The sequence below is a fragment of the Lepidochelys kempii genome, chromosome 1 (genome assembly GCF_965140285.1).
Source record: "Lepidochelys kempii isolate rLepKem1 chromosome 1, rLepKem1.hap1, whole genome shotgun sequence".
NCBI lineage: Eukaryota > Metazoa > Chordata > Testudines > Cheloniidae > Lepidochelys > Lepidochelys kempii.
In genome coordinates, this window is record NC_136380.1 from 47,268,107 (window position 1) to 47,295,998 (window position 27,892).

General features: G+C 43.8%; 1 protein-coding gene across 7 annotated transcripts in view; it reads left to right on the forward strand.

Annotated features, from left to right (window-relative positions):
* The window catches only part of MTUS2 (microtubule associated scaffold protein 2), a 502,895-nt gene that overhangs the window by 346,271 nt on the left and 128,732 nt on the right, over positions 1-27,892 (forward strand). For 6 of the 7 annotated variants that reach the window (XR_012158528.2, XM_073340921.2, XM_073340891.2 and 3 more), the window contains one exon: positions 17,372-17,533. The exons of the other annotated variant lie outside the window; for it this stretch is intronic. Coding sequence is in view for 5 of the 6 variants with exons in the window: in XM_073340921.2 (XP_073197022.2) it covers positions 17,372-17,533 (162 nt within the window). In the remaining variant the exon portion in view is untranslated. The remainder of the gene's footprint in view (positions 1-17,371; positions 17,534-27,892) is intronic. 7 annotated transcript variants of the gene reach the window in all.

Consider the following 27,892-nt stretch of genomic DNA (forward strand, 5'->3'; position numbering starts at 1 on the left):
GTTCCTCCCTAAAAGAATAATAAAAAAGAAATGTCATGGTGATAGTGAGGTGCCTGACAGAAAGTACAGTTTATGGAAGCTTCATAGAATCATAGAATCATAGAATATCAGGGTTGGAAGGGACCCCAGAAGGTCATCTAGTCCAACCCCCTGCTCGAAGCAGGACCAATTCCCAGTTAAATCATCCCAGCCAGGGCTTTGTCAAGCCTGACCTTAAAAACTTCTAAGGAAGGAGATTCTACCACCTCCCTAGGTAACGCATTCCAGTGTTTCACCACCCTCTTAGTGAAAAAGTTTTTCCTAATATCCAATCTAAACCTCCCCCACTGCAACTTGAACCTCCCCCACTGCAACTTGAAGCTTCATTATGGGTAGCTGTCTCAAAAGATGGAATTAATAAAACCCAGTTAATTATCTGAAATCCATTTGTGGGGCCCACCCCACCACTCTTTATGTCCCATGACATCCAGTCTGCCAGCTCCTTTCCCCATAACAATGTAACAGCATGCACTATTCTGCCTCACAGTGCCAAAGAGTGAAAAGAGACACATGCATGCTTGCTGCGTGATCTAGCAGGGTTCCATGTTTGCTGATATCATCAGCATCATTCTGGGAGCTGGCAGGCAGGAACAGGACTGGATGTTACCGACCTAAAATGCTGACAGTTGGTAAGGTGCTGCTTGGCCCCTGTGTTAGTCTGGTGAGATGCGGCCGCCAGCACACACTGCTAAAACTGATAGAATTTAGTTAACTCCACTGGCAGGTCACCTTTACCAACATTGTATCCTTTTAGCTGTACCCTTTCCCCACATCTTAAAATAAGGGATAGAAAGCTCTTTGCCAATTCTCCTGATTATCCCAATTTTTTATTATCCTATCTGGCCCTGGTCCCAAGTAGATCGGATAAACGGGGTTCCACTGTAAATTTAAAACACATTCAAAAATCCACCACAAGAGGGGGAGGTTGTGTGCATTGAATAAGTGACACTGGTACTTTCAGTAAAATTTAGTTAATTGTTAATATGTTTTTATTTTTTCATAAAATGCAAAAAACTAAAGATTCTCTGTAAAAATGCAAATTCCTCATTTTTCCGCATTTTTTGGTAGCTAACCGATATCTTGGATCCCTGCTCATCTCCTATTCTGTCAGAAATTCCCACCCATATCCCCAGAAGTTGCATATATATGCAGGTACTCCTCTTTATTCGCAATTAAAAAAAACAAACATTCTCACCCTCACCACATCTGTTTCTTAAAATATCTCATCAGACATTTCTTCATGATGGTAATAACTTGAGGCTGCTTCTTGTCAATTTGACAATAATCGTACATTGGACTGAATAAATTCCTTGGGAAAGATTTTCAAAAGTGACCAGTACGTTTCGGTGCCTCAATTTTTGGGTGCCCAACTTAAGATACTTAAAAGAAGCCAGATTTTCAGAGGATGGGTACTGAACACTTTTTAAAAATCTTTTCCTTCTTCCATGTGGCTTAAAAACAGTAATGTTAGATGATCCAAGCCTACGTTAGTGATCCAATTGATTGTCTCTGGTGACACAGAGTGGATGGCAGAGATACCACCAGAGTTTGATCATTTCTGGAGGAGGTAGGTGCACCTGCTGTGTGGTATGTGGATGCAGTTCAAAGTGGACCATATTTTCCCTGGGAGGGAAAAGCCACTAGGTTCTTTACTTGGGTTCTCCATTAGATGTTTGTTCTGGAAGTAGGTGTCCTTCTGCCTTGCTTGCAATTGGGGTAGATAATGACAATGTTATCATGGTTGAATGCACAATTACAAAATCAGGAATAACTGACTGGGTGGTAGTACTGCTGAAAAGGAGCTGGATCACAAATTGAATATGAGTCAACAATGTGATGCAATTGCAGAAAAGGTTAATATAATTCTGGATTGTATTAACAGGGGTGTTCAATGTAAGAAACAGCACGTAATTGTCCTGCTCTACTCATTGGGTGAAGCCTCAGCTGGAGTACTGTGTCCAGTTCTCTGTGCCACACTTATGTCTACACTATGGAATTAGGTCAATTTTATAGAAGTTGATTTTTAGAAATTGATTTTATACAGTCGATTGTGCATGTCCCCACTAAGCCCATTAAGTCGGCAGAGTGCATCCTCACTACCATAGCTAGCATCGACTCACAGAGCAGTGCACTGTGGGTAGCTATCCCACAGTTCCTGCAGTCTCCACTGCCCATTGGAATTCTGAGTTAAGCTCCCAATGCCTGATGGGGCAAAAACATTGTTGTGGGTGGTTTGGGGTACATGTTGTCAGTCGCCCCTTCCTCCCTCCCTCCATGAAAGCAACTGCAGACAATCATTTCACACCTTTTTTCCTGGGTTACCCATGCAGGCGCCATAGCATGGCAAGCATGGAGCCCGCTCAGTTCACTGCTGCTGTTGTGAGCATTGTAAACACCTTGCACAATATACTGGAGTATGTCGAGAACCTGGCTAAGAGATGGCAGCATGAGAACGATTGTGATGAAGACATGGACACAGACATTCCTGAAAGCACGGGCTGTGGCAATTGGGACATCATGGCAGCAGTGGGGTGGTTGATATGGTGGAACGCCGATTCTGGGCCTGGCAAACAAGCACAGACTGGTGGGACCTAGTGTTCGAGCATAGTGTTCGAGGTATGGGATGATTCCCAGTGGCTGCGAAACTTTCACATGCATAAGGCCACTTTCCTGGAACTTTGTGAGTTGCTTTCCCCTGCCCTGAAGCGCAGGAATACCAAGATGAGAGCTGCCCTGACAGTTGAGAAGCGAGTAGTGATAGCCCTGTGGAAGCTTGCAACACCTGACTGCTACTGGTCAGTTGGGAATCAATTTGGAGTGGGCAAATCTACTGTAGGGGTTGCTGTGATCCAAGTAGCCAATGCAATCACTGACTTTCTGCTATCAAGGGTAGTGACTCTTGGAAATGTGCAAATCACAGTGGATGGCTTTGCTGCAATGGGTTCCCTAACAGTGGTTGGGGTGATAGACAAAACCCATATCCCTATCTTGGCACCGGACCACCTTGCCAACCAGTACATAAACCGCAAGGGGTACTTCTCAATGGTGCTGCAAGCACTGGTGGATCACAAGGGACGTTTCACCGACATCAGCATGGGATGGCCGGGAAAGGTGCATGACACTCGCATCTTTAGGAACTCCAGGCTGTTCAAGCAGCTGCTAGAAGGGACTTACTTCCCAGACCAAAAAAAATTACTCTTGGGGGTGTTGAAATGCCAAATAGTTATCCTTAGAGACCCAGCCTACCCCTTGCGCCCATGGCTCATGAAGCCATACACAGGCAGCCTGGACAGTAGTAAGGAGCAGTTCAACTATAGGCTGAACAAGTGCAGAATGGTGGTAGAATGTGTCTTTGGACATTTAAAAGCTCGCTGGCGCTGTTTGATGACTAGGTTAGACCTCAGCGCAACCAATATTCCTATTGTTATTGCTGCTTGCTGTGTGCTCCATAATATCTGTGAGAGTAAGGGGGAGACGTTTATGGTGGGGTGGGAGGTTGAGGCAAATCGCCTGGCTGCCAGTTTTGAACAGCCAAACACCAGGGCGATTAGAAGAGCACAGCAAAGCGTGCTGCACATCAGAGAGGCTTTGAAAACCAGTTTCATGTCTGGCCAGGCTATGGTGTAACAGTTGTGTGTGTTTCTCCTTGATGCAAATGTGCCCCCTTTGTTGATTTTAATTCCCTGTAAGCCAATCCCCCTCCCCGCTTCGATCACAGCCCGCAAAGGAAATAAAGTCACTATTGTTTTGAAACCATGCATTTTTTTATTAAATAACAAAAAAAGGGATAAAACTGATAAGGTAGCCCGGGGGGTGGGGGTGGCATAGGATGGGTGGGGGAGGACAAGACCACATTGCTTATTGTAGCCACACTACAAATCAAAACTGTTTGAAAGACAGCCTTCTGTTGCTTGGGCCATCCTCTGGAGTGCAGTGGCTGGGTGCCCAGAGCCTCCCCCTGCCCCCGCATTCTTAGGCATCTGTGGTCAGTTGTTCTCCATGTCCACTGAAGGTAGGACAAGAAGTAAGGGGCTTAATCTGAAACAAGGGAGTTTTAGGTTAAATATTAAGAAAAACTTTCCAACTATAATCTGGAATAGTCTTCCGAGGGAGGTTGTGGAATCCCTGTCGATGAGGGGTTTTAAGAACAGGTTAGACAAACATCTGTTAGGGTAGGGCTAGGTTTATTTGATCCTGCGTCAGCGCAGGGGGCTGGACATGATGACCTCTTGAGGTCCTTTCCAGCCTTACATTTCATAGAATCATAGAATATCAGGGTTGGAAGGGACCTCAGGAGGTCATCTAGTCCAACCCCCTGCTCAAAGCAGGACCAATCCCCAACTAAATCATTCCAGCTAGGGCTTTGTCAAGCCTGACCTTAAAAACTTCTAAGGAAAGAGATTCCACCACCTCCCTAGGTAATGCATTCCAGTGTTTCACCACCCTCCTAGTGAAAAAGGTTTTCCTAATATCCAACCTAAACCTCCCCCACTGCAACTTGAGACCATTACTCCTCGTTCTGTCATCTGCTACCACTGAGAACAGTCTAGAGCCATCCTCTTTGGAACCCTCTTTCAGGTAGTTGAAGGCAGCTATCAAATCCCCCCTCATTCTTCTCTTCCGCAGACTAAACAATCCCAGTTCCCTCAGCCTCTCCTCATAACTCATGTGTTCCAGTCCCCTAATCATTTTTGTTGCCCTCCGCTGGACGTTTTCCAATTTTTCCACATCCTTCATGTAGTGTGGGGCCCAAAACTGGGCACAGTACTCCAGATGAGGCTTCACCAACATCGAATAGCACACTGTTGACTCATATCCAGCTTCTCGTCCACTGTAACCCCTAGGTCCTTTTCTGCAGAACTGCTGCCTAGCCATTTGGTCCCTAGTCTGTAGCAATGCATGGGATTCTTCCGTCCTAAGTGCAGGACTCTGCACTTGTCCTAGTTGAACCTCATCAGATTTCTTTTGGCCCAATCCTCTAATTTGTCTAGGTCCCTCTGTATCCTGTCCCTACCCTCCAGCGTATCTACCTCTCCTCCCAGTTTAGTGTCATCTGCAAACTTGCTGAGGGTGCAATCCACACCATCCTCCAGATCATTAATGAAGATATTGAACAAAACCGGCCCGAGGACCGACCCTTGGGGCACTCCACTTGATACTGGCTGTCAACTAGACATGAAGCCATTGATCACTACCCGTTGAGCCCGACAATCTAGCCAGCTTTCTATCCACCTTATCATCCATTCATCCAGCTCATACTTCTTTAACTTACTGGCAAGAATACTGTGGGAGACCGTGTCAAAAGCTTTGCTAAAGTCAAGGAACAACACGTCCACCGTTTTCCCCTCATCCACAGAGCCAGTTATCGCATCATAGAAGGCAATTAGATTAGTCAGGCATGATTTTCCCTTGGTGGATCCATGCTGACTGTTCCTGATCACTTTCCTCTCCTCTAAGTGCTTCAGAATTGATTCCTTGAGGACCTGCTCCATGATTTTTCCAGGGACTGTGGTGAGGCTGACTGGCCTGTAGTTCCCCGGATCCTCCTTCTTCCCTTTTTTAAAGATGGGTACTACATTAGCCTTTTCCCAGTCGTCCGGGACCTCCCCCGATCGCCATGAGTTTTCAAAGATAATGGCCAATGGCTCTGCAGTCACATCCACCAACTCCTTTAGCACTCTCGGATGCAGCGCATCCGGCCCCATTGACTTGTGCTCATCCAGCTTTTCTAAATAGTCCCAAACCACTTCTTTCTCCACAGAGGGCTGGTCATCTCCTGCCCATGCTGTGCTGCCCAGTGCAGTAGTCTGGGAGCTGACCTTGTTCGTGAAGACAGAGGCAAAAAAAGCATTGAGTACATTAGCTTTTTCCACATCCTCTGTCACTAGGTTGCCTCCCTCATTCAGTAAGGGGCCCACACTTTCCTTGACTTTCTTGTTGCTAACATACTTGAAGAAACCCTTCTTGTTACTCTTAACATTTCTATGATTCTACAATTTTATGGTCTGCCTGTTATGGACCACAGCACAACCAATGTCATCTGAACGTCACCCAGCAACATCCCAAGTAGAACAACAGTGGGAATAGTTTCTAAAAAGCAGGCCCTTTTACAAAATGTGTAAGTTCCGTTAAATGTGCCACTTGAATTTTAAAGCTCTTCTGTAAAGTATTAAGTTGATTTTATTACGTGCCAGATGTGACTTTGTTTTGCCAATTATGTAAATGAGCCCAAATTAAATGTGTTATAGAACTCTGCTGTATGGTCAGCAAGTTGTATGCATCTCTACCACCAAAGTACATAGAAATTTTACTAAGTAATGAAATACTCACCTTGGTCAGCAATGTTTGTAACAATTCAGTAGTGGCAGCATGTAACTCCACTCAAGTATAAAGCTCATTTAGCAAAACAGGTGACACTGTATCTACTGAAAGATATAGTTTAATAGGTAAGGCAAGCTCAAAAATTAAAATACCATATTGGTGCACAGCACTGCATCAGCACTGGCTGCATTTTTACTAAACAAATACATAAGAAGGACACCGGAGATGGGCCCAAGCCTCAAAATTTGGATCTAGATTTCAAAAACTCAGTGCCCAAAAAACCTTTAGTATGTTTAGGTTGGGGTTTGGTCTTAGACCCATCTGCCATGGGCTATAGACCCCATTGTACCACAGCCACCAAGAGGTTAACAAGTAGGCTAGCTGTTTCCTTAGCTGCTGGTAATTGCTTGGTCAGCAACTGCTGGGCAAAAAGAGGGCTGCAGATTTGGATTGCTTGGTAAAATGGGCTACAGCAAACAATGTTACTTAAAATGGCTCATTGTAAATGTATACATCTAGGAACAAAGGATGTAGGCCATACTTACATAATGGGGGACTTTATCCTGGGAAGCAGTGACTCTGAAAAAGATGTAGGAGTCATGGTGGGTAATCAGCTGAACATGAGCTCCTAGTGTGATGCTGTGGCCAAAGGGGCTAATGCGAGCCTTGGATACATAAACAGAGGAATCTTGAGTAGGAGTAGAAAGGTTATTTTACCTCTGTATTTGGCACTGGTGCAACCACTGCTGAAAAACTGTGTCCAGTTCTGGTGTCCACAATGATAAATTTGAGAGGGTTCATAGAAGAGCCACGAGAATGATTAAAGGATTAGAAAACAGGCCGTATATTGATAGACTCAAGGGTGAAGGGGTGACTTGATTACTGTCTATTAGTAATTACATGGGGAAGAAATATTTAATAATGAGCTCTTCAATCTAGTAGAGAAAGGTATAACAGGATCCAATGGTTGGAAGCTGAAGCTAAATAAATTTAGACTAGAAATGAAGTGTACATTTTTAACTGTGAGAATAATTGACCATTGGAACAATTTATCAAGGGTTGTGGTAGATTCTCCATCACTGGCGATTTTAAAATCAAGATTGGATGCTTTTCTAAATGATCTGCCCTAGGAATTATTTTGGGGAAGTTCTGTGGCCTGTGCTATACAGGAGGTAAGACTAGATGATCACAGTGGTCCCTTCTGGCCTTGTAATCTATGGATCTGTGATCAAAGGAGAGGAGTGAATGCCAGAGTGACTGAGGGACTACTCAGATGAGATTCTTTCAGTAGCAAACAGGCAGGAAGCTGGTTAGGAAGTCAGAGAGGGAGAACTGGAGAATATGAGCCTGGAAAAGACCTCCAGAGAGACAAGGTAGGAAGCAGCCCTAGGAGGCAGCAAGGGAATGTAAGGAACTGGTCCCAGCTGCTTAACACAGGTTCCCTGGCTGGACCCCAGAGGAGTGGGCAGGCCTGGTTTCCATACGATCCCTAGCAAAGAAGATAGGTACCCCCTTTGGAGCGAAGGGGGTCAGGACTCTGCAGGGGTCTGATATTATCAACTCTTCATTAGGGTCATTGGGCTCCTTTTCTTGCCGACTCTATTGCCTTAGAAGAAAACAGAGTGTAAATGACCCAGCCAGATGGAGGGAAGCTACCCAGCACAGGGCTAAATGACTTGTTGCTGGAGCGGGGAAACTGAGGCAGAGTTGCCATTATACTACCCGCAGCCAGGAGAGGGTGCTGGCTGGCAAAGGCATTGTAGACCTGAATGTATGGGCTTGTTTACTATGGCTCGCCACTGATCTGATCAGGAGATATTTTAGGTTCTTGTCCCAATTCAGGCTACAGGGTTAGAGAACACAGAGAGTTCAATATCGTGAGAGGACTCTCAGGTTGTGCGGCAAGGACACTTACACTGAAGACAATACCAAACTGATAAGATCTTTATTAATATGAATGAAAGAACAATATATTGAACACCGAGTCACAAAGAAGTAATACCATTCTATGACCCCTGGTGGTAACATCTCTATTCTAAAACAGTACTTAAGCTAGTGTCCTCACACCCTTCCCTGAAGACCTGGTAGTAGGAGACAGAGGACCAGCCTCGTCTCTGGAAATCTTATTTCCTCATCCAAATGAATCTTCGGGTACACTTACTCTATAGGTTAACATGTTATGGCATATATTCTTATGTATTAATATCGATTATCTCATGCCTGAAACCGTTACCCTTGGCCTTACTTATGACTTCCACGTTCTGCAGTGTGCCCTGTGGTTACCGGTCTGTTCCAGACCGATGATAAACATGTTCAGTTCTTTGTTCGGTTCCCCCATTCAGTTCCCCAAAGTGAAGAGAGGTAACCGGTAGGCCATTTATCTATGCCAAAGGTTACAAACACTCATACTGACTTGCTCTAGCTAATCGAACCAGATATATGCCTGTAGGTTGCTTGCGTTACAGCCATGAATAACCATGAATAGCTATTATGAATAGTATATACTGGAATTCAACATAAACAAAACTCAAGAAAATAAGATGACTCAATAATACTAGGATATAATAACAAAATAATATGAATCAAACCAATAAAGAAAACACATTATGCCATATAGCAAACTAGCAAACTGGCCTTATGGTCTACAGTACCCCCAGACACCATCTGTTTAGTGGTTCTCTAGCTTTTGTAGTGGTGACCCCTTTCACAGAGCAAGCCTCTGAGTGCAACCCCCCTAATAAATTAAAAATACTTTTTTATATATTTAACACCATTATAAATGCTGGAGGCAAAGTGGGGTTTGGGGTGGAGGCTGACAGCTCGTGACCCCCCAGGTAATAACCTGGCGACCACCTGAGGGGTCCCAACCCCCAGTTTGAGAACCCCTGATATGCCCAATGGCCTGTGATGGGATGTTAGATGGGGTGGGATCTGAGTTACTACAGAGAATTCTTTCCTGGGTGTCTGGCTGGTGAGTCTTGCCCACATGCTCAGGGTTTAGCTGATCGCCATATTTGGGGTCGGGAAGGAATTTTCCCCCAGGGCAGATTGGCAGAGGCCCTGGGGGTTTTTTGCCTTCCTCTGCAGCATGGGGCACGGGTCACTTGCTGGAGGATTTTCTGCACCTTGAAGTCTTCAAACCATGATTTGAGGACTTCAATAGCTCAGACATAAGTTAGGGGTTTGTTACAGGAGTTGGTGGGTGAGATTCCGTGACTGGTGTTGTCCAGGAGGTCAGACTAGATGATCATAATGGTCCCTTCTGACCTTAAAGTCTGTGATTCTGTATGGAGCTAAAACAATCATTAGGTCAACTTACACCACTCTCATTACTGAACTATTTGCGGGCTTTACAATTTCCATCAAAGAAAGGCCCCAATCCTGCAAGATGGTCTGTGCAGGTGCAGAGGTCCATCTGCACAAACCAATTTGCAGGATCAGCATTTGATACATATGGTCGATGTTTTTCCTTCTTTATTTCTGTGTAGGTCTGTGTTGTGAAAGCCAAATAAAAGATATAAACGTACACATGTAAAAGAGAAATAGAGTAGCTGAAAGTGTTTCTCTTGTTGTCTTGCATTTCAATGGTTTAGAAACATACCAGACTTTTCAGATTAAATTGTGATATGTTTTATTAATGTGGGGCCAAGATCAGATTTCCAATTGTTCAGGAGCCCCAACTGGGCCTAAATTTTCAAAAAACTCAGCTCCAATTTAGGAACCAAAATTAGCACTAGGTTTTCAAGTGCGCTCAGCACCCCGTTGTGACAGCATGTGCTGAGTGAGAGCTTTTGAAAATTTGGTTCCTTATTTGGTGCCTAAATAGGTTGAGCTCTTTTGAAAATCAGATTCTAATTTTCAACGTTGTGCTCTTTTTAAAATTCCTACCTGTGTGTGTGTGTGAATATCTGTAGACAAACATTATACTACAGTAATTATATTATACAGTTGCATTGGTAAAATGTTAGTTCGGTTTAATGTGGAACAAAAGTACACTTTGAAGTCAGTAAAATAAAGTGCAATAATAAAAAAAATTTCAACTAGGATAAAGAAAATACTATGAATATCAATCCTCATGCCTCTTGGTATGAACTGATCATGTGCTAGATTGGAAATCTGTCACCTCATCACTACTCTCAATGATCCATTACACAGCTGGCCTGATGCATTGTGGGATTTGCACCTTTTTCTGAAATATCAGATACTGGCTGCTAGCAAAGGTGAATTAGCTGGACTAATAATCCATTCTATAATGGTAATCTTGTGCCAGCATAGTAACCCTTACGGACTAGCATTCATTCATATTATGTTTCTTGATCAATTAAATAGCTTCAGATCAAGTGGAAAAGTATGAAAGTGGATGTGTAAAAGGAATTGTATGCATCAATAATTAAACAAGACTGAACTGAAAAGAAGACTGTGAAATTAATGCAATATGAAAGTGAACTGACTCATTATGCAGCTTATCATTAAAGTATACAAATTGATTGCCAAGGTATCGGGAAGAAATCACAACTAAAGTAGGCAGTTTAATAATTAAAGTACAGGAAAATGATCTAAGCTGGTGAAATATGTTGCTTGTATTTTTGCTTTAAATGTCACTGGCTTATTGACAATGGTTTAGGGATTTTCCTGCTCAGAGTATTACTCAGAGCACCAGACATTGACTGTAAGTTATCATAACATCTTTTCTGTAATCTTTGAAACCTTATTATGTTGTTCCTAGGGACCATCGTTACTGGATAGGAAGTATTGTCCTTCCCATTGAGTTATGCAGCATGTCACAGTACAACCATTTGTTGTTCTCTGACGTGGTCTCAATGGTTTGAGTCTTGCTTTTTTCATTTTCACATCTGCACAGTTTGACACTGTTATTTACTTGTGAAGTCTCAGAGGACATCCTGGTTCTGATCCAGTAACACTGCAGACATACCTTTCATTGGGAGGAGAAGGCTAGATTTTCCAAAGCTAACCACCATTATTCTACTTGTAATTATTTGCAGGTACAACTTAGGTCAGTAGAGCATCTAAGCACCAGACTGGGTCCACAAATGAAGTGCTTAAATGACCTGAGCTACACCCACAAATAATCATAGATGCAAAACTGCACCTACAAATATTTGTTGTAGCAAAACTGTGGGCACCAAAGTGTAACCTGATAAAGCCCAGATAGAAAATCAGGCCAAAATGTTGCAGGTGAATGTTCATCTTTAAATCATTCTGATGATCATGCTTTTTCTCTGCTCTCTATAGTCATCTCTGCCTTGACCTGCTGTGTGAATTTGAGCAAGTCACTTGACCCCTTTGTGCCTCATTTTCCCTATTTTTAAAGAACTTTGAGATACGTGGATGACAACTGCTAAGTAGTGTTACTATTTATTATGTGGTATCCTGCCTATAACAACTAGAAATACTTTTTATTGTTTTTAAACTTGACATCAAGTAGTGTCTGTGAAACTTGAAAACAGAAAGGTCTCAGGTACTGCTCTGGATGAATGTGAGAGCTTCACTGAACATACATGTATGCAGATGCATTCTCTTTGTTTCCCTCGTGGGTGTGATTATAGCTGCAGTAGGTAACTAACATTTCCCATCTCACTGCCAAAACAGTTTGATGCTTGATCTGCTGTGAAGATCCAGAAACTTACTCAATTTAAGAGGCTTCACGTTGCAGCTCATGAGACACTGAGCCATAGAAGAGGACTGGCTCCAAATGCTCTTGTCCCCTTTCATGTTTTATTTATCAGTAAAACAAAAAAGTTCAAAATATTGCCAGACACAGGCCTCTTTTTGACAGAGCCTGCTCAAGTTCTCTGACAGAAAGAAACTGTAGGACACTAACAAATAGAGATAAAGAAAGCTGTCACTATGCTAGCCCACTCGCCATTGGCCAGTCTTGCATGCAAAATCTTCTGTGTCAAAATCTTCTGTACTGTTTACCGTTCAAGAATGGAACTCTGCTCATACTTAACATGTGTGCAAAGTGACATGTTCCCTTGGCAAAATGATTGAATTTCTTTCAAGTTAAACAAAGGATTTTTAAAAATTCCCACTGACTTTTTTGCCTAAAAACTGTGTGTAACTATTCGTGCTTTTTAATTTTTTTCATTTGGTATTTGTTAAATTTAAAAAATTAGGAACTACTGGTATGTGCAAAAAAACTTGCCTCTTTTAAAGGCTAACAGACATCTAACCAACCTGCTAACTGTGCCACCAGGATGAGAGTAGTGAGCTGTGAGGTGCACAGCCTGTTGTCTGTGTATCGGGCTGGGAACCTGTTTTTGATTCACCATTTCATTTAAATCCCTAGCCTACAATACTTGGCCCACCTCTGGCCTTTCCATATCTCTACATGCCCTACAGTGTAGAGGATGGGTGGGGTGCAGCCATGGCTCACAAATCTGTTCCTTTTCCACATGTTTTTCCACAGAAAGGGAAGAAGGAATCCTTGGGGATCAACAACCTGCAGTAAGGAGTCGATAACCAGGAGTGTAGCAGAAGGCCCTCAGCCACTCAGCTGGTTGTTAATACTCAGGAAGTGTTATTAAGAACAATATATGTGTATTTGTTTCTTTTATAGCACCCATGAGATGCGCCAGGTGCTTCACAGAAGAGCTTAGGCTCTAAGGCCGTGTCTCCACGAGCACTTATGTCAGCTTATGTTAGCATTAGCACTTATGTCGGGAAAACTTTTGTCGCTCAGGGGTGTGAAAAAACCAGGAGAGCGTCTCCCGCTGTTGGGACTAGGAAGCAACAGTCTCTCCTGCCAGAGCCTGCTTGTGGGTGAATTCGCCCCCCCCCTCCGCCCCCGAGAAAGAGGTGGTGATAAAAGAAGCTATGCGAATTGCTTTAGATGAACAGTCTTCCCTGCGGACCTAGGCCTTGTGGGTGCCCAGGAATTCCCCACACTGGAGCAGCACCTGCTACGAGCCCTCAAGGACAAGGCAGGAGGGTCTGGGACTGTCTGTAGCAGAAGGGGCATAAGCATTGATTCTTGCTTGCTTGCTGAAAAGCATGTATTTAGTAATGCATGAAGGCTGGGAAGCGTCTTATACTTTGGCAATAAAACTGGTTATACTTATGCACCTGGCATGGCTTCATTGAGTGTATCCTAGGCCCCCTTTGGCCAACATAGCTATTGCCACTCACTGAGCTGGTTTTATTATGTCAACGGGAGAGCTCAGCTGTATCGATACAGCTGTTCCACGTAAGCTTTTAAGTGTAGACATGACTTAAGTTTTACACATGACACAACAATTGAGGGCAAAGTATAAAGAGGAGTGGGCAAGGAAGAATGGAGGTTACAGCAATGTAATCCCGTGGAAACTCCTTTCATGCATCTGCTCATCTTGCTGTTTCTGTATATTCTTTTTAGTTAAAAAAAATAAGGAATAGGTAGATTTTAAGAGAGCAAATAATATTGAGTCACTCATGGGCCTGTAACAGGGTGCAGACTCACCCAGCGGCGCCTCCTGCTGGCTGTCTAGGAATTAGCTCTTTTTACCAGCTCTGGAGCGCCCTCTGCCAGTGTCTCGCCATCGCTGGCCCCTGTGTCCCTCCCAGACCCCGGTACCCTTTTGCCTGGGGAGCTGCCCCTCCAGGCAATACCCCACAGATTTGGATCTCCCCTCCTGGGGAACCTCCCACCCTCTATCCCCACCTTGCCTCAGCCTATGGGCTATTGCCAGTCACCATCTAGCCCCCTTTCACTGGGGCCGACTGCAGTCTGTATAAGCCAGTCATCATAGGCAAGGGGGGGTTGGACCTGCTACCTCTGCCTACCCATGGGCTGCTCTTTTGCAATCCCAGTACCCTGGCTTAGGCCGTTTGCCAGGCCTGCAGCCTGGGGCTTTTCCAGTCTGGAGCCTCCCAGCTCCTCTTGCCTTCCCCAGCCCTGCTTCACCTCAGGTACCCTGGTACGCTCCCCAGCAGCCAGGCCCGTCCCCTTCCACAGCTAGAGGAGACTCTGTCTGCTCCTGGCCCACTGCCCTCTTATAAGGGCCAGCTGGGCCCTGATTAAGCCAGCTGCGGGCTGATTGGGGCATGGCCCCCAGTTGAGGCTGCTTCTCCCAGTCAGCCCCACTTTTCCTTCCCTGCCACAGCCTCTCCCCAGGCTGTTTTAAGCCTTTTAATGCAGGAGCGGGTGACTACCCCGCTACAGGGCCATAGATGGAAAAGTGCTGTCATGACTGACAGAAAATTGTTAAGTGAGGAGTCATCACGTTACCTAATTTGCTTCCGAGAGGTAAGTAGCTGCACTGAGTTAATTGAAACTATTATTCTCCTCTCAGGAGGTGAGGAATAGTGGGTTTTAATTTACTCTCTGCTTCAGAATGTTAGCTTAAAAGAAAAGAAAAATTCCAGAAATGTATGTAGCTAGCTGGAATTCCAGCCCTGCTGCTCGACTGATTGGAACAATGAGGGCCCAATCCTGTCCCCAGTGACATCAGCGGGAACAGCCTTGAGATTATGTAAACATACGTGTGTCTGTGTGCACACATGTATTCCCACACACATTCACATGTGTATAGACTTCATATTTGGGTGAACAAAAAGATGAGATATATTGTCCCTTAAGTAAAACACTGACCTTAGCGTGGTACCTCTTGGATCTATAAATCTTGCTATTCAAACTTGACATCTTCAAGAAGTCAATATCTCCTTATTAAAAGATGAATAACGGAACAAATAATTTAAAAAATTCTGAGAGTATTTGTTCCTCTTCTGTTCTATTATCAGCAACACAGTGTATGTGACAGGAAATGACCATAGGCTTTAACATCACTCTCCAGGTACTGGGCATTTCTGGATACCTGCTATATGATCACATCACATTTCAGGTGGCTTTCCATTCAGCCTGTAATGATTCTTTAATTATTGGCCCTCTTCTGTTGTGTTTCAAAGGGCAAGGCTTTTTGTTGCCAGCTGCACTTCATACTAAAAAACTGAATTTATTTATTTATTTGTAATGCAAGATCTCTCTCAGAAGAGATTATATAGCTTCCCCGACACCTCATGCTTCAGACAGAAGAATTGCTTCCCTGCTGGAAGCTAGCCAGATTTCTAAATTGAAATATTCTCTGTATAATAAATTTCACATAAGAGAATAAAAGAGAGGCATATGAGGTTTAAATAAAAGGACATTTGATGTGTATATCTCTGCAAATAACAAGAAATATTTCCTCTTGAAGACAGCTCCTATACTTTAAAAAAATCATCCCAGATCAGCTGTGTGAGCACATTTCAAAGAACAGTTAATAATTTTAGCAGCACGTGGTTAAATGATCAAATGAGAGCATGACCAATAAAATATCACTAACATCCAGGAGAGCCTTCAGCATGCACAACTGCAGTGGACATTACATAGGTTGGGCCAAATTTCCTGGTGGTCTAACTTCATTCAAGTCCATGGAATTCTACCAGCAGAGAATTAGCTCCATAACCTTTAACCTTTGTTAAACTGGTGAAAAATCCCTGTAATTCTGAAGCAACACAACTGTGTAATGCATTTGGGGTGTTATGTGCATGGCAGTGTTAGGATGATACATGCTTGTGGTTTTTCTGCTCCCATTCAAATACAGTAGATGGTTTAATTTGAATTTTTAATGTAGCTTGTTATTTGAATAAAGGTCAAATGAGTTTGTAGTATGCAGGGTAGTTGCAGCTGTGTCAGTCCCAGGATATTAGAGAGACAAGGCGCGAGAGGTAATATCTTTTATTGGACCAACTTCTGTTGGTGAGAGAGACCAGCTTTCGAGCTACACAGAGCTCCTTCTATCTTTCCCAGACCTGAAGAAGAGCTCTGAGGTCCAATAAAAGATATTACCTCACCCACCTTGTCTTTTAAATGTGTTTGTAGCAATTAATGTAGACTTTAGGCACATTCCTTTAACTTAAGACCGGCACGGAAGGGACAGCAAACCTTAAGGTATTTTTTCAAAGCTGGGTGATACAGTTTTTCCTTTTATCAGAAAAGGTGCTTTTCTTTTTGAAACGTGCACCTTTTTTATAACAGATCCTAAGATGTTCAGAAAGAAAATTAAAAGTCTCTTTATGCATGAATAGAAGCCTACATCTTAAAAAGACTGAGGACTTTGGCATGCTAGCTATTTTAATAATGTTATCATTTCCCTCCAGGCCATACCTAAATAGCATTTTATTCCTCTCTGTTTAAAATAATGAAAATAAAAAATGATAGTCTTTCTGTGAAATTCTGTATCTTTCTTGCCAGTGTCTGTGCTCATTTTTCAAGCAAATGCTTCATATTCCTGCAAATGTTCAAGTCCAAACCTGCTGTAATCTCTCACTCCGCTTAGGCTTTCTACTTAATAGATAAGAAGACACTCCACTGTTTCTTTTTTAAATGTAGAAAAAAACTGATTTCCTTATATCTGCAAGGAGCATAGGATGTGATTATTTCTTAGGTGGCAAATACAGGAAAGCCAAGTGAACACGTACAGGGGTTTTGAAAGGTTTGTATCAAATGGAAACCTTGGCAACCTTAGATTAAGTATGAGAATATGATTGAAAAGTATGTGCTGATTAAAGCAGATTTTTCTTTTCATGTTATCATTCAAATTTCTGTATAAGATCAGAAGAATTGATTGTAACAAACCCTAGCTGATTAAGGACTTGATTCTGCAAGGTGCTAAGCCTTCTGGCCCTGATCTTACATACCAGAGGCAGTGCTTACTGCCATCGGTGGTTCCATGGACAGTAGTCAAGCAAAAATGCTCACAGTAGTAAGCACTAAGGAGGCCGGTAGTAAGTGCTGTCAGAAAAAGGCCCTAAAAGCAGCCTAGACTTAACATAGTAGAAATCCAGTATTGGGAACCCTTTACCTGTGAATAACCGGTGGGATTGGGAGAAATATACATGTAAGAGTCAGTCTGAGTAATGAGGAGAATATGCCTTTATAGCTTATAATTGTAAACATGAGCTCAGTCTATGCTCCAGAACTTGCATACATTTTTTATGAAGTTATAATTAGTGCAATTTTGGCCTCCTGCAGGTTCAAACTTTGGCAGTGAAGAGCAAACCCCTCCTAAGGCATCTGTGCCTTCTAAAGATTTACCCAAGGGGACCAGTAGGACTGCACTGCAGGTATCAACCAGCACAGCAACTCCCCGCAGGAGTTTACTTCCAGCACCAAAAACTACCATAACACCTGCTGGTAAGTTTTTCAAGCTTGTGTATTCAAGTCGCCGTCTGCATTACCTAAGTTCTGTTTAAATAATATTACTAATATACTTTATTTCTTGTGTGGTTACCTTTCACATGGCTCTGAGACATATTACCAAAACTGATCTGATTTTGATTCCATTTGCCAGTAAGGTGCCATAGTCTATTTGAACCACTGTTAGTGACACAGCGGTAGTCTCATTTTGCAAACTTAAGAATCTCTGGAGTTCAAGGCTTTTATTGCTGCTGGCTGCACATGCCACAGGTTCGCTGTGTACAGTATTCATGTTCATTAAAATACCCACAAAATGGCCTTTTGAAGACATGAAACTTCTCTAGAGACTGAACGCTTCCTTTGAGAAGATAATTCATTGTGAATTATATTTCCAAGGACAACGACATGGCATTCCAACACCAAGGAACTCATGACATTTTCACTTGAGGGAGGGAAAGGAAAAAAAGAAATCAACCAGGGTAAAAAGTCCTGGGAATTCTGTTTCCAAATCCTCCCTGTAACTAAATCCTCCTTCAAATCCATCAAGACTGATTTCTTCAAACAGGCCTACAACCACTCCTAGTCTCCCTAACAGTACAGGCCTTAACCCAGAAGAATTTCATGAGTGAGGAGGGAACGAGCAGAAGAGCATGTTCTTAAAATATAATTTCTTTATATATAAATGTGAATTAAATGTTTGATCAAGTCTCAAAATGCTCAAAGCAGGAATTAGCCACATTTTAGAAATAAAAAAGAAAAGGCATAAGCTTCTTTATCAAAGTGTTTTTTCTACTATATGTCGTCAGCTTTCCAATGAAATAATCCATGTATCACGGTAATACTGATGACTCTTCTTTCTTTTTAATTCAAAGGCATCAATATTTTTGCATAAGAAATTGGAAAAAAAGATTGTCATGGTTCATACAATGACCTCACTGGGACTCCTTGCATAGAAAGAAGCTGCTCAGTGAGTGTATGGGTGAAAGAATCAGACCCTACATGATTAACTTTTAATATTATGATGCCCTTTCTCATGCTGAATAGTACCTTACTTCATGAGTAACCCCCTAAAGTCAGTGGGGTTACTAAACCAGAGTATAGGTATCAGCATCTGGCCTTAAATGATTCACATTTCTAGGCAAATAAATTGAGGGGGCGGGTAAGTATATACTCACTGGTAACATTTTCTTGTTATTTAACTCACAGGTGGATATTTCTTTTTCTTTAGTCTTTGTTCATCTAAATGTTTCACATTAAGTTGCAGCTAGTACAGAGCTCTTCTTCAGATGAACCTATTTCTCATCTTTCTGAAAGTACCTCAGCTTAGAGACTAGCCCTGAAATCCCTTACTCACAGGAGTAATCCTTGCTCATAGGACAATGATACCAATGAAGCAGCATGTCAGAATGAGGGTTTACAGGCTCTGGGTCATATTTTGTAATTTTGAGGATGTATTTGATCCAAGCCATTATGAGGGTGTAGCTGAGTCAAAGTAACCCCAAATCTATGGCAGTGAACAAATGCATATGGACAGACCAGGCCTGGAGTTTTCAGCATCTTTATCCCAAAAGCTTTCCTGGGGATGAAAGCAAACTTAATGTTCCAGCCAGTTAAACATTCTTAGGATGGTATATTTTGATGGTGTAACGCAGCTAATGTGAGCTAATTCCACTTGAAGTGTACTGGATTTATTCTACATCAACTGGACAAAAAAAGCCTTTCTCCGAAGCCAAGCAGTTGTTCAGTGCAGCTTGCTTTGCTCACACCCAACCGGAAATTGGAGGTGGGAGATTCTCTAATGGCTCCCCTGCTCCCACTCCTGCCTCTGCTTCTGGACAGATCATACTTCTCATTGCTCACTGCACTCTTGTCCCTTGAACTCCTTACTGATTTCCCTGTTGCCTCCCAAGGAAAAGATGCCTCACTGACTTCCCACTGTTGGGCTCCCACCTCTGCTAAGACTCTCCATTGATTTTCTGATCCCTCTGCTTCTTCCTTCCCTATACCTTCTTCCATCTGTTAACACTGCTTGCTGCTATATTACAGGATGCCTTAAGCCTACCCATGTCACAGCCTCTTCATCCTCTCAGGTATTGCTCCTCCTGATATGTGCTGGGTAGTTGCTTGTAGAGTCAAACGCACAAAGCAATGCACAGATCCAAGACATCCGCTCGGCTACACAACACCAATGCTGAGTCAACTGAAGTCACAACAAAGTTTTCTTGCCACCATTAAACACAAAACATTGTCACCCAACAAAGGTTCAGTTATGGCAAACAAGAGTAGAGAACGACCCTGTAGCTGTGTGCTCTGGCTCCCACCAGTCGAGCACCTACCACCCAGTGCAGATCAACCCTGGACTTCCCTTAATCAATAGTGCACTGGCGTGGGTCTGGTCTAGAGAAGTGATGATCATCTGGGGTTATATCACTGGCCCCAATACCTCTGGCTGCGGCAGAGAGCCTCAAAATACGAAGCATCTCCTGTGATGCCAGCTACTTGAGTGTGAATGCTCTTCCAGTGACCTGGCGGAGTGCAATGATTAGGCAATGGTATGTGCATGGATGTGTTAGGAAGCAGTATGAGGACATGACAAAACGAATCCCTAAACCTGACTCCCTGTTATCTGTCTGCTTGGAATGGACATTGGCTCAGAAGGACAAAATGAGCATTGCCCATTTCGTATTTTCCTTTGGGAAATATGGCTTGATTGGGCCATCTCTTTTATAACATGATCTTATATAAGAGCTAAATATTATAATCCATCACGGCCAAAATAGGAAATACCCTTTATGCATGTGGGAATGTCCATTTTGCCTGGATTAACGATAACGGTCTAGGCCTAATAGCAGAGATTGTTACTTATATTAGAATCCCTGTCCTGCAGATTTTGGCCCTGATTCAGCGAAGCACATCTACTTATGTCCCATTGGAATCAATATGACTTAAGCACATGCTTAAAGTTAAGCATGTGGTTAAGTACTTTGACTATTCAAGGCATTTGAGATTATATGTGAAAAATATGGAGCACCAGTTCACCAAAAATCTTTAATTTCCATCAGAGAGACAAGTTGGGTGGGGTCGTATCTTTTATTGGAGAAAACTTCTGTTTGTGAAAGAGATGAGCTTTCAAGCTTACACAGAACTCTGGGAAAGGTACTCAGGATGTCACAGCTAAATACAAGGTGGAACAGATTGTTTAGCATAAATAGTTAACACATATTTCAAGAGACCATTCAAGGGGAAGTGGCCAGTTAACACCTCCCCAGTCGTGGGAGTGGGGGGGATGAAGAAGAAAAAACATGGGAGGGGTATTAGTGGGTTATAGATTGTTGTAATACGCTTTAAATCCAGTGTCTCTATTCAGTCCATGATTTTTAGTGTTATGAATTTAAGCTCCCGGGTTTGTCTTTTGAAGATGTTGTGCAGGTTTCCTTTGAGGATGGGGCCTGAGTGGTCACATATAGAGAGATTGCTTTGTGAAAAGTGTTCCCCCATAGGTGATACTGTGTTTTTGTCTTTTATTATTTTTCTGTGTGAGCTTATTCAAGAGCATAGTGATTGTCTGGTTTCACCCACATAGTAGTTATTGGGGCATTTAGTGCACTGTATGAGGTATATCTTGTGACGGGTTGGATCACAGAAACCCCCTGGGGGCTGTCAACTGATGTGCCAAGACTACTTCTGCCACGGCTTTCTTGCCCTCCCAGCTTGGGACTTCAGTGCCCTGCCTGGTTTAAGCCAGACCCGCTAGCCTGCTGCAAACCCAGACCCAGGTCTGAACCACGTCCCCTAACAGCTGTAGGCTTAAACTGAAAGCAGCTTAAGAAGTGTTCCTGTCTTTAACACTCAGATGCCCAACTCCCAATGGGGTCCAAACCCCAAATAAATCCGTTTTACCTTGTATAAAGCTTATACAGGGTAAACGCATAAGTTGTTCGCCCTCTATAACACTGATAGAGAGGTATGCATGATTGTTCCCCCCCCCGCCCTGGGTATTAATACATACTTTGGGTTAATTAATAAGTAAAAAGTGATTTTATTAAATACAGAAAGTAGGATTTAAGTGGTTCCAAGTAGTAACAGACAGAACAAAGTGAATTACCAAGCAAAATAAAATAAATAAATAAATAAAACATGCAAGTCTATGTTTAATACAGTAAGAAAACTGAATACAGATAAAACCTCACCCTCAGAGGAGTTCCAGTAAGCTTCCTTTTACAGATTAGTCTCCTTCTAATTTGGGTCCAGCAATCACTCACGCCCCCTGTAGTTACTGTCCTTTGTCCCAGTCTCTTTCTGGTATTCTTGGGGGTGGAGAGGCTATCTCTTGAGCCAGCTGAAGACAAAATGGAGGGGTCTCCCAGGGGTTTAAATAGACTTTCTCTTGTGGGTGGATACCCCTCTCTCCTGTGTAGAATTTCAGCTCCAAGATGGAGTTTTGGAGTCACATGGGCAAGTCACATGCTCATGCATGACTCAGAACTTACAGGTAGCAGCCACAGTTCACATGCTAGCTTGAACGTCCTCATGTAGACTTATGTGGATTGGAGCCTTCCAAGATCCATTGCCTGTTAAGTGCTTCTTGACTGGGCTCTTAACTTGCAAATTCCTTTCTAAAGAAGCTGACCAAATGCCTTACTAAGGCTATTTAAAATCAAACAAGTATACAGCCAATATTCATAACTTCAAATACAACAATGACACATGCATAAAAATAGGATGAATATATTCAGTAGATCATAACCTTTACAGAGATATGTTACATGGCATATGTAGCATAAAACATATTCCAGTTATGTCATATATACATTCATAAGCATATTTTCATAAAGCCTTATGGGGTGCACCTTCACATATCGCATATTGTGATAGGCATGTTGCAGGACCTATGGATCTTGAAAGGTGTATTGTGGGGGTGTTGATCATCATAGCAATGGAGATATGTTTACAGGTTTTGCATCTGTTGTCCTGACAGGGTCTGGTGCTGCCTTGAGCTGGTATGTTCTGGTCTCTGGGGAGCTTGCTTCTGATGATGAGGTGATGAACTGGGGGGTTGTTTGAAGCCCAGAAAAGGGGGTTCAGAAAATAATTCTTTCAGGATGTGGTCCCCATCAACTATGGGTTGTAACTGTTTGATGATACCTCGTATGGGTTCCCGTGTGGGGTGGTAGGTGACAACTAGGGGTGCGGGGGGGGGCGGAATTAATTCTGTACTGAAGCAGATTTTCTTGGGATATTTGGGTGGTCTGTTCCATGATGCATTCTACTTCTCTGGTGGCATGTCCTGGTCTGGTGAAACTGGTTTTAAGTGTGTTAAGGTGTATATCCCAGACTTTCTCCTTGGAGCATATTCTGTGGTATCTGAATGCCTAGCTATAGATCACAGATTTCTTAGTGTGTTTACTGCATTTGTGAAGTTAGACCAATTGCCCTCATCAACAGTACGTGCCCAAATCAGTCGCCACCATTACCCAGCTCAAAATCAATCCGTTATCCATCTCCCTCACTGCTTTCTCTCCCTGAAGGACAGACTTACTGTGGTTAATGTTGAGCAGCACTTCCATAGTGCAGTCAATCACACTGCGCCATGGACACAAGGTCTTAGACACAGATAACTGTGCAACTGAAAAGGAGTACTTGTGGCACCTTAGAGACTAACCAATTTATTTGAGCATGAGCTTTCGTGAGCTACAGCTCACTTCATCGGATGCATACCGTGGAAACTGCAGAAGACATTATATACACACAGAGACCATAAAACAATACCTCCTCCCACCCCACTGTCCTGCTGGTAATAGCTTATCTAAAGTGATCATCAAGTTGGGCCATTTCCAGCACAAATCCAGGTTTTCTCACTCTCTGCCCCCACCCCCCCCACACACACAAACTCACTCTCCTGCTGGTAATAGCCCATCCAAAGTTACCCCTCTCTTCACAATGTGTATGATAATCAAGCACCTTGGGGTGCTGGGGAAATCCAGCTGGGGATTTCCCCTACATAAGAGGAATGTGTTGCACTCTGGCAATCCCCAACTGCCAGGTGGCCCATTAGAGGCTGGTGCAGTCTAGGTATAGCATAGAGCAGCCCTGATGCTGCTCTAAACTGCTCGGGGCTCCACAGTCGCTTCCCTGACCCCTCCCCGCCCCAGACCAGGGAGCCTAAACCAGCTCCCCCACTTCTGGTTGCATCCAGAAAAGACTGGATACAACAGTGGGTTGAACCCACTATCTCTACCCTAAAGATTTTATATTCTAAATTAGGCAAGGCAGTACAGTTCAAACAATTAACTCTTTCCCCTGTTTTATTTCTGAAGCAAAATAAATGTGCAAAGTGGGGAAAAAAACCAGCTACATTTTGCAAAAAGATAGAAACAGACCCTGCTAAACAGTTGCAGTTGGCAGGTGCTGTATGTTGCTGTTATAGTACGTAACATGGGCAGGAGCAAAAGCAAATATGTGCAGTTTAGTTGTCTTATTTTATGTTTGTAAGAGCCAAAGTACCAGCAGGTGCATCTATGCACTGGTCATACATTTCTTTTTATGAGAACAGTATTCCGGTTCCTCACAATGCTAAATATTTTATGGAGACAGAGGACAAAATAAACAAAGGACTGAGAAATACAAGTACTTTAGCACAAGTCTGATTCTAGCTCCCATACCAGAATCTATGCATGCTGTCTAGATCCTTATGCAATATGGAGCCACCTACAAGGTAGTCTCCTCCTTTTATGTTCTTAGTTATTGGCACTTCTCTTTGTTCAGTGCACTTAAGCATCTTCTTGTCAGTTCTTCCCGTCTCCTAAATGATAAAGCACTAAAAGACCTTTGTGAAATTAAATTCTTTATTAAATTGGGAGGAAAATGCTAAAGATGACCTAGAAGGGGAAAGAGGAAAGTGGAGGGTTCATATTACTTTGGGGTTTTCTGGTCCCAGACAAACAAAGCTTTATTACAAATGGTCTTTGCTGTTGTGTCAGGTTTGATATTTTAAACTTGACAGAGGAAAGTGTCTGGGTGTCTAAATGCAGACTGAAAAGGCTATCCTTCAAAAGGACGTCCTATAGTCCAGAGACAGTCTGAAGTTTCAAAGTGTTTATGCCACATTGAGACATTGCAAAGTGCAAAGAATAATGGCTAGCGTGGCTGAAATTCTGCTCTGGGCAAATCTGCATTGGCACTGTAGCTTCACCTCATTTATCAATGGACATCAAAGAATGGCAGACTAAAAAGGATAGGGGAATGCAGAGGTGAAATCAGTGTTTAAAAATGTTGGAAGAAGTCATTAAAGAATAATCTATCCCACCCTCTCACTTTCAGTCACTGACATGTCATAAAGATGAGAAAAGTAATTTCTAGGAGAAATGGTAAGGGAGAATGCCAACCTCATCACTAAAAGAACCCTTACCGGTGCTCCAAGCCAGAGATAAAGTGACATCCAGCAGCCAGTAATGAGTCGGGAAGGAAGGGATGGTTGAGAGCCAGAAGGCTAAAGTGGGAGCCCTTGGTGGACCACAGAGGCAGACTATAGATGCAGTTGCACTGACACTGGGCCCCCTCTAGGCTTAAAGGGCAGCATATCCCATTACATGTCACAAAGACACCGTTCCAGGAACATTGGAACAAAGGCTCATGAAAGGTCCAAAGCTGGAAGAGAGGAAGCGGTCCTAGGGAATTAGTAGTTGAATGAGAAAAACCCAGGAGACTGTTCCTTTAAGGGCCTGGGACCAGAAGCCCTGTACTGTAGGGTGAGGCAGAACTCCCCTCTCTCCCAGCCACCCAGGAGTTGCTCTCTGTAGAAGGGCAATACATAGAGTGACCAGACAGCAAGTCTGAAAAATTGGGACTGGGGGTGGGGGGTAATAGGCGCCTAGATAAGACAAAGCCCCAAATATCAGGATGGTCCTTATAAAATCGGGACATCTGGTCACCCTAAGAGTACATGTGCTGCCTTCTCCCTCCGAACAGGGAGAGTCTGGCAGGAGAAGCAAGCCAGAGCCAGGAGCTGAGAAAGGGCTGGCAGTGGCAGCTTTGAGAGGAGCAGACAGGGACAAAAGGATAGCGCTGTGTATGGTAGCAGAGCCAGAGCTGAGCATGAACTTTTGTGTTGTGGCGATAGACTTGATTTTGGGAGCCTGCGGATTGTGTTCAGCTCCCTCTGTTATTAAACCAGCCCTGAGTACAGGGGCAGTTAGCTGCGAGAAAGACTGAAGAGAGGAAACAGAGGCAGGGCACGTCTACACTGCAAAAACAAACCCCATGGCAGTGAGTTTCAGAGCCCAGGGCAAGTGGCACTACAGGGCTAAAAATAGCAGTGTAGACATTCCCACTCGAACTGGAGCAAGCCCGAGTTCCAGCCCAAGTGGGGGCAGCTATGCTGCTATTTTTAGCCTCCCTCAAGCCTAAGTCAGTTGGCCTGGGCTCCGAGTCTTGCTGATGCAGGTCTTTTTTTGCAGGGTAGACATGCTCAAAGAGGGTGAGCAGGAGGCAGCTGCCCTTATACAGCGTATTTAAGGTTAGAGTCAGAGCATCTACAATAAATCTCAGAAGGTCTAGACCAGGGGTCGGCAACCTGCGGCACGCATGCCAAAGGCGGCACGTGAGCTGATTTTTAGTGGCACTTTGCTGCCAGCCAGGTTCCTGGCTGCTGGCCCCATTCAGCCCGCTGCCGGCCTGGATGGACGGAACCCCGGGCTGAGCCGGGCCAGCAGCCAGGACCACGGCTGGCAGGGGCTGGCGGACAGAACCCCAGAGCGGCAGCAGGCTGAGTGGCTCAGTGTGCTGCCGGTCTGGGGTTCCATCTGCCGCCTGGGCTGCTGGTCTGGGGTTCTGGCCGCCGGCCCCTGCCAGCTGGGGTCCTGGCTGTGGGCACCACTCATCCCGCTGCCAGTCTGGGGTTCTGTTGGGGGGCCCCTGTAAATGTAAACTTTATTACGGGCACGCGAAACCTTAAATTAATGAAGACTTGGCACGCCACTGCTCAAAGGTTGCTGACCCCAGGTTTAGACTTTAGCATAGATCTCCTTCATTTACTGAAGTCTGTCCATCCCAGTCCTCCCTAACAAGACATTTAACAGTGATCAAGATATGCAGTCTTTGGCCTGGTCTACACTGCACAGTTAAGTCGAAGTAAGCTGCTGTGCGTCGAGCTCGCTGTGGAAGTATCTTCACTTAAATTTGTCTCCCGCTGACATAAGTGCCTCTCTACGCTGACTTAATAACACCCCCACCCCCAGTGGCATAGAGTCACGGTCAGTGTAATTACGTTGATGCAGTGTCAGTATAGACACTTCATTGGTTATGTTGATTGTTGCTGGCTTTTAGGAGCCATCCCATAATGCCCCACACTGATAATACAATCAATACAAGAACTCCTGGTGAGGACGTGCATCACCGACGTGAGGAGCCAAGTGTACCCACACAGAAGCAATTTAATCACTGTGGTGGCTGTATGCTGATGTAAATTAAGTTGACATAATTTTGTAGTGTAGACATGCCTGTCAGGAACCTGCGAGAGCTTTGGAGGGTGAAAGGGGAAGTGATTCACATTCAAGCAAGACTAACCTCTTCTCAGATTAGGATATCATCCCAAGAAGGAAGAGGGCTATCCAAGGAGTCAGTGGATATGTGACCCTGACCCTGTCTGTTATTGGTCTCCTAATATGGTCTGGAACTGGAGGAAAATACCTATGTGGAGGGTTGGTTGGAAATAGGTCTAGCTTCCATCTCAGTGGTATTTCCAAGTTCCTGCAGAACAGATACACCATCAGACCAGATCAAATGGAGTGAGGGATAGGATTTTTTTCCCAGCCCTTGCAGAGAGACAAGTTGGGCAAATGCTCAGAAGGCTGCACCTAAGGAGAGGAGGGGCTCCTCCATGTGGGGCGTCCAGTGATGAGCATCAGGTGAAAAGATCAGCTCTGTCTAGAAGATAAACCTCTATAGACTGAAGAGGAATTCACATTTCTGGCATGAGGGACTTTTAACCATCACTTGACATCATCTTTAAAGGCAGGGTGATTTTCTAGCCATAGAAAAATAATGTGATGTTGTTGTTGGACTCTTGCATTTAGGTACAAACTACAAGCTCCATTCATCGCTCACCTGAGCAGTGCCACTAAAGTCAAAGGGTGCAGCAAAGCCCCTAGAATGGTGAAGAAAACTCCACACGGATTCCTTTGTGGATGTTTCCCCATCATTCCATCGGAAGGTTCCCCTTTCACAGAACAGGCTGCAGGACCCCTATGTAGAATGCTCCTGGGGAACCTATTTACCATGCCTCACCTGGCCACAGCTGCCCCCAGGACTCCACTTAAAGGAGGATGCTCATTGTGCAGGATCCATGGGGACGATGAG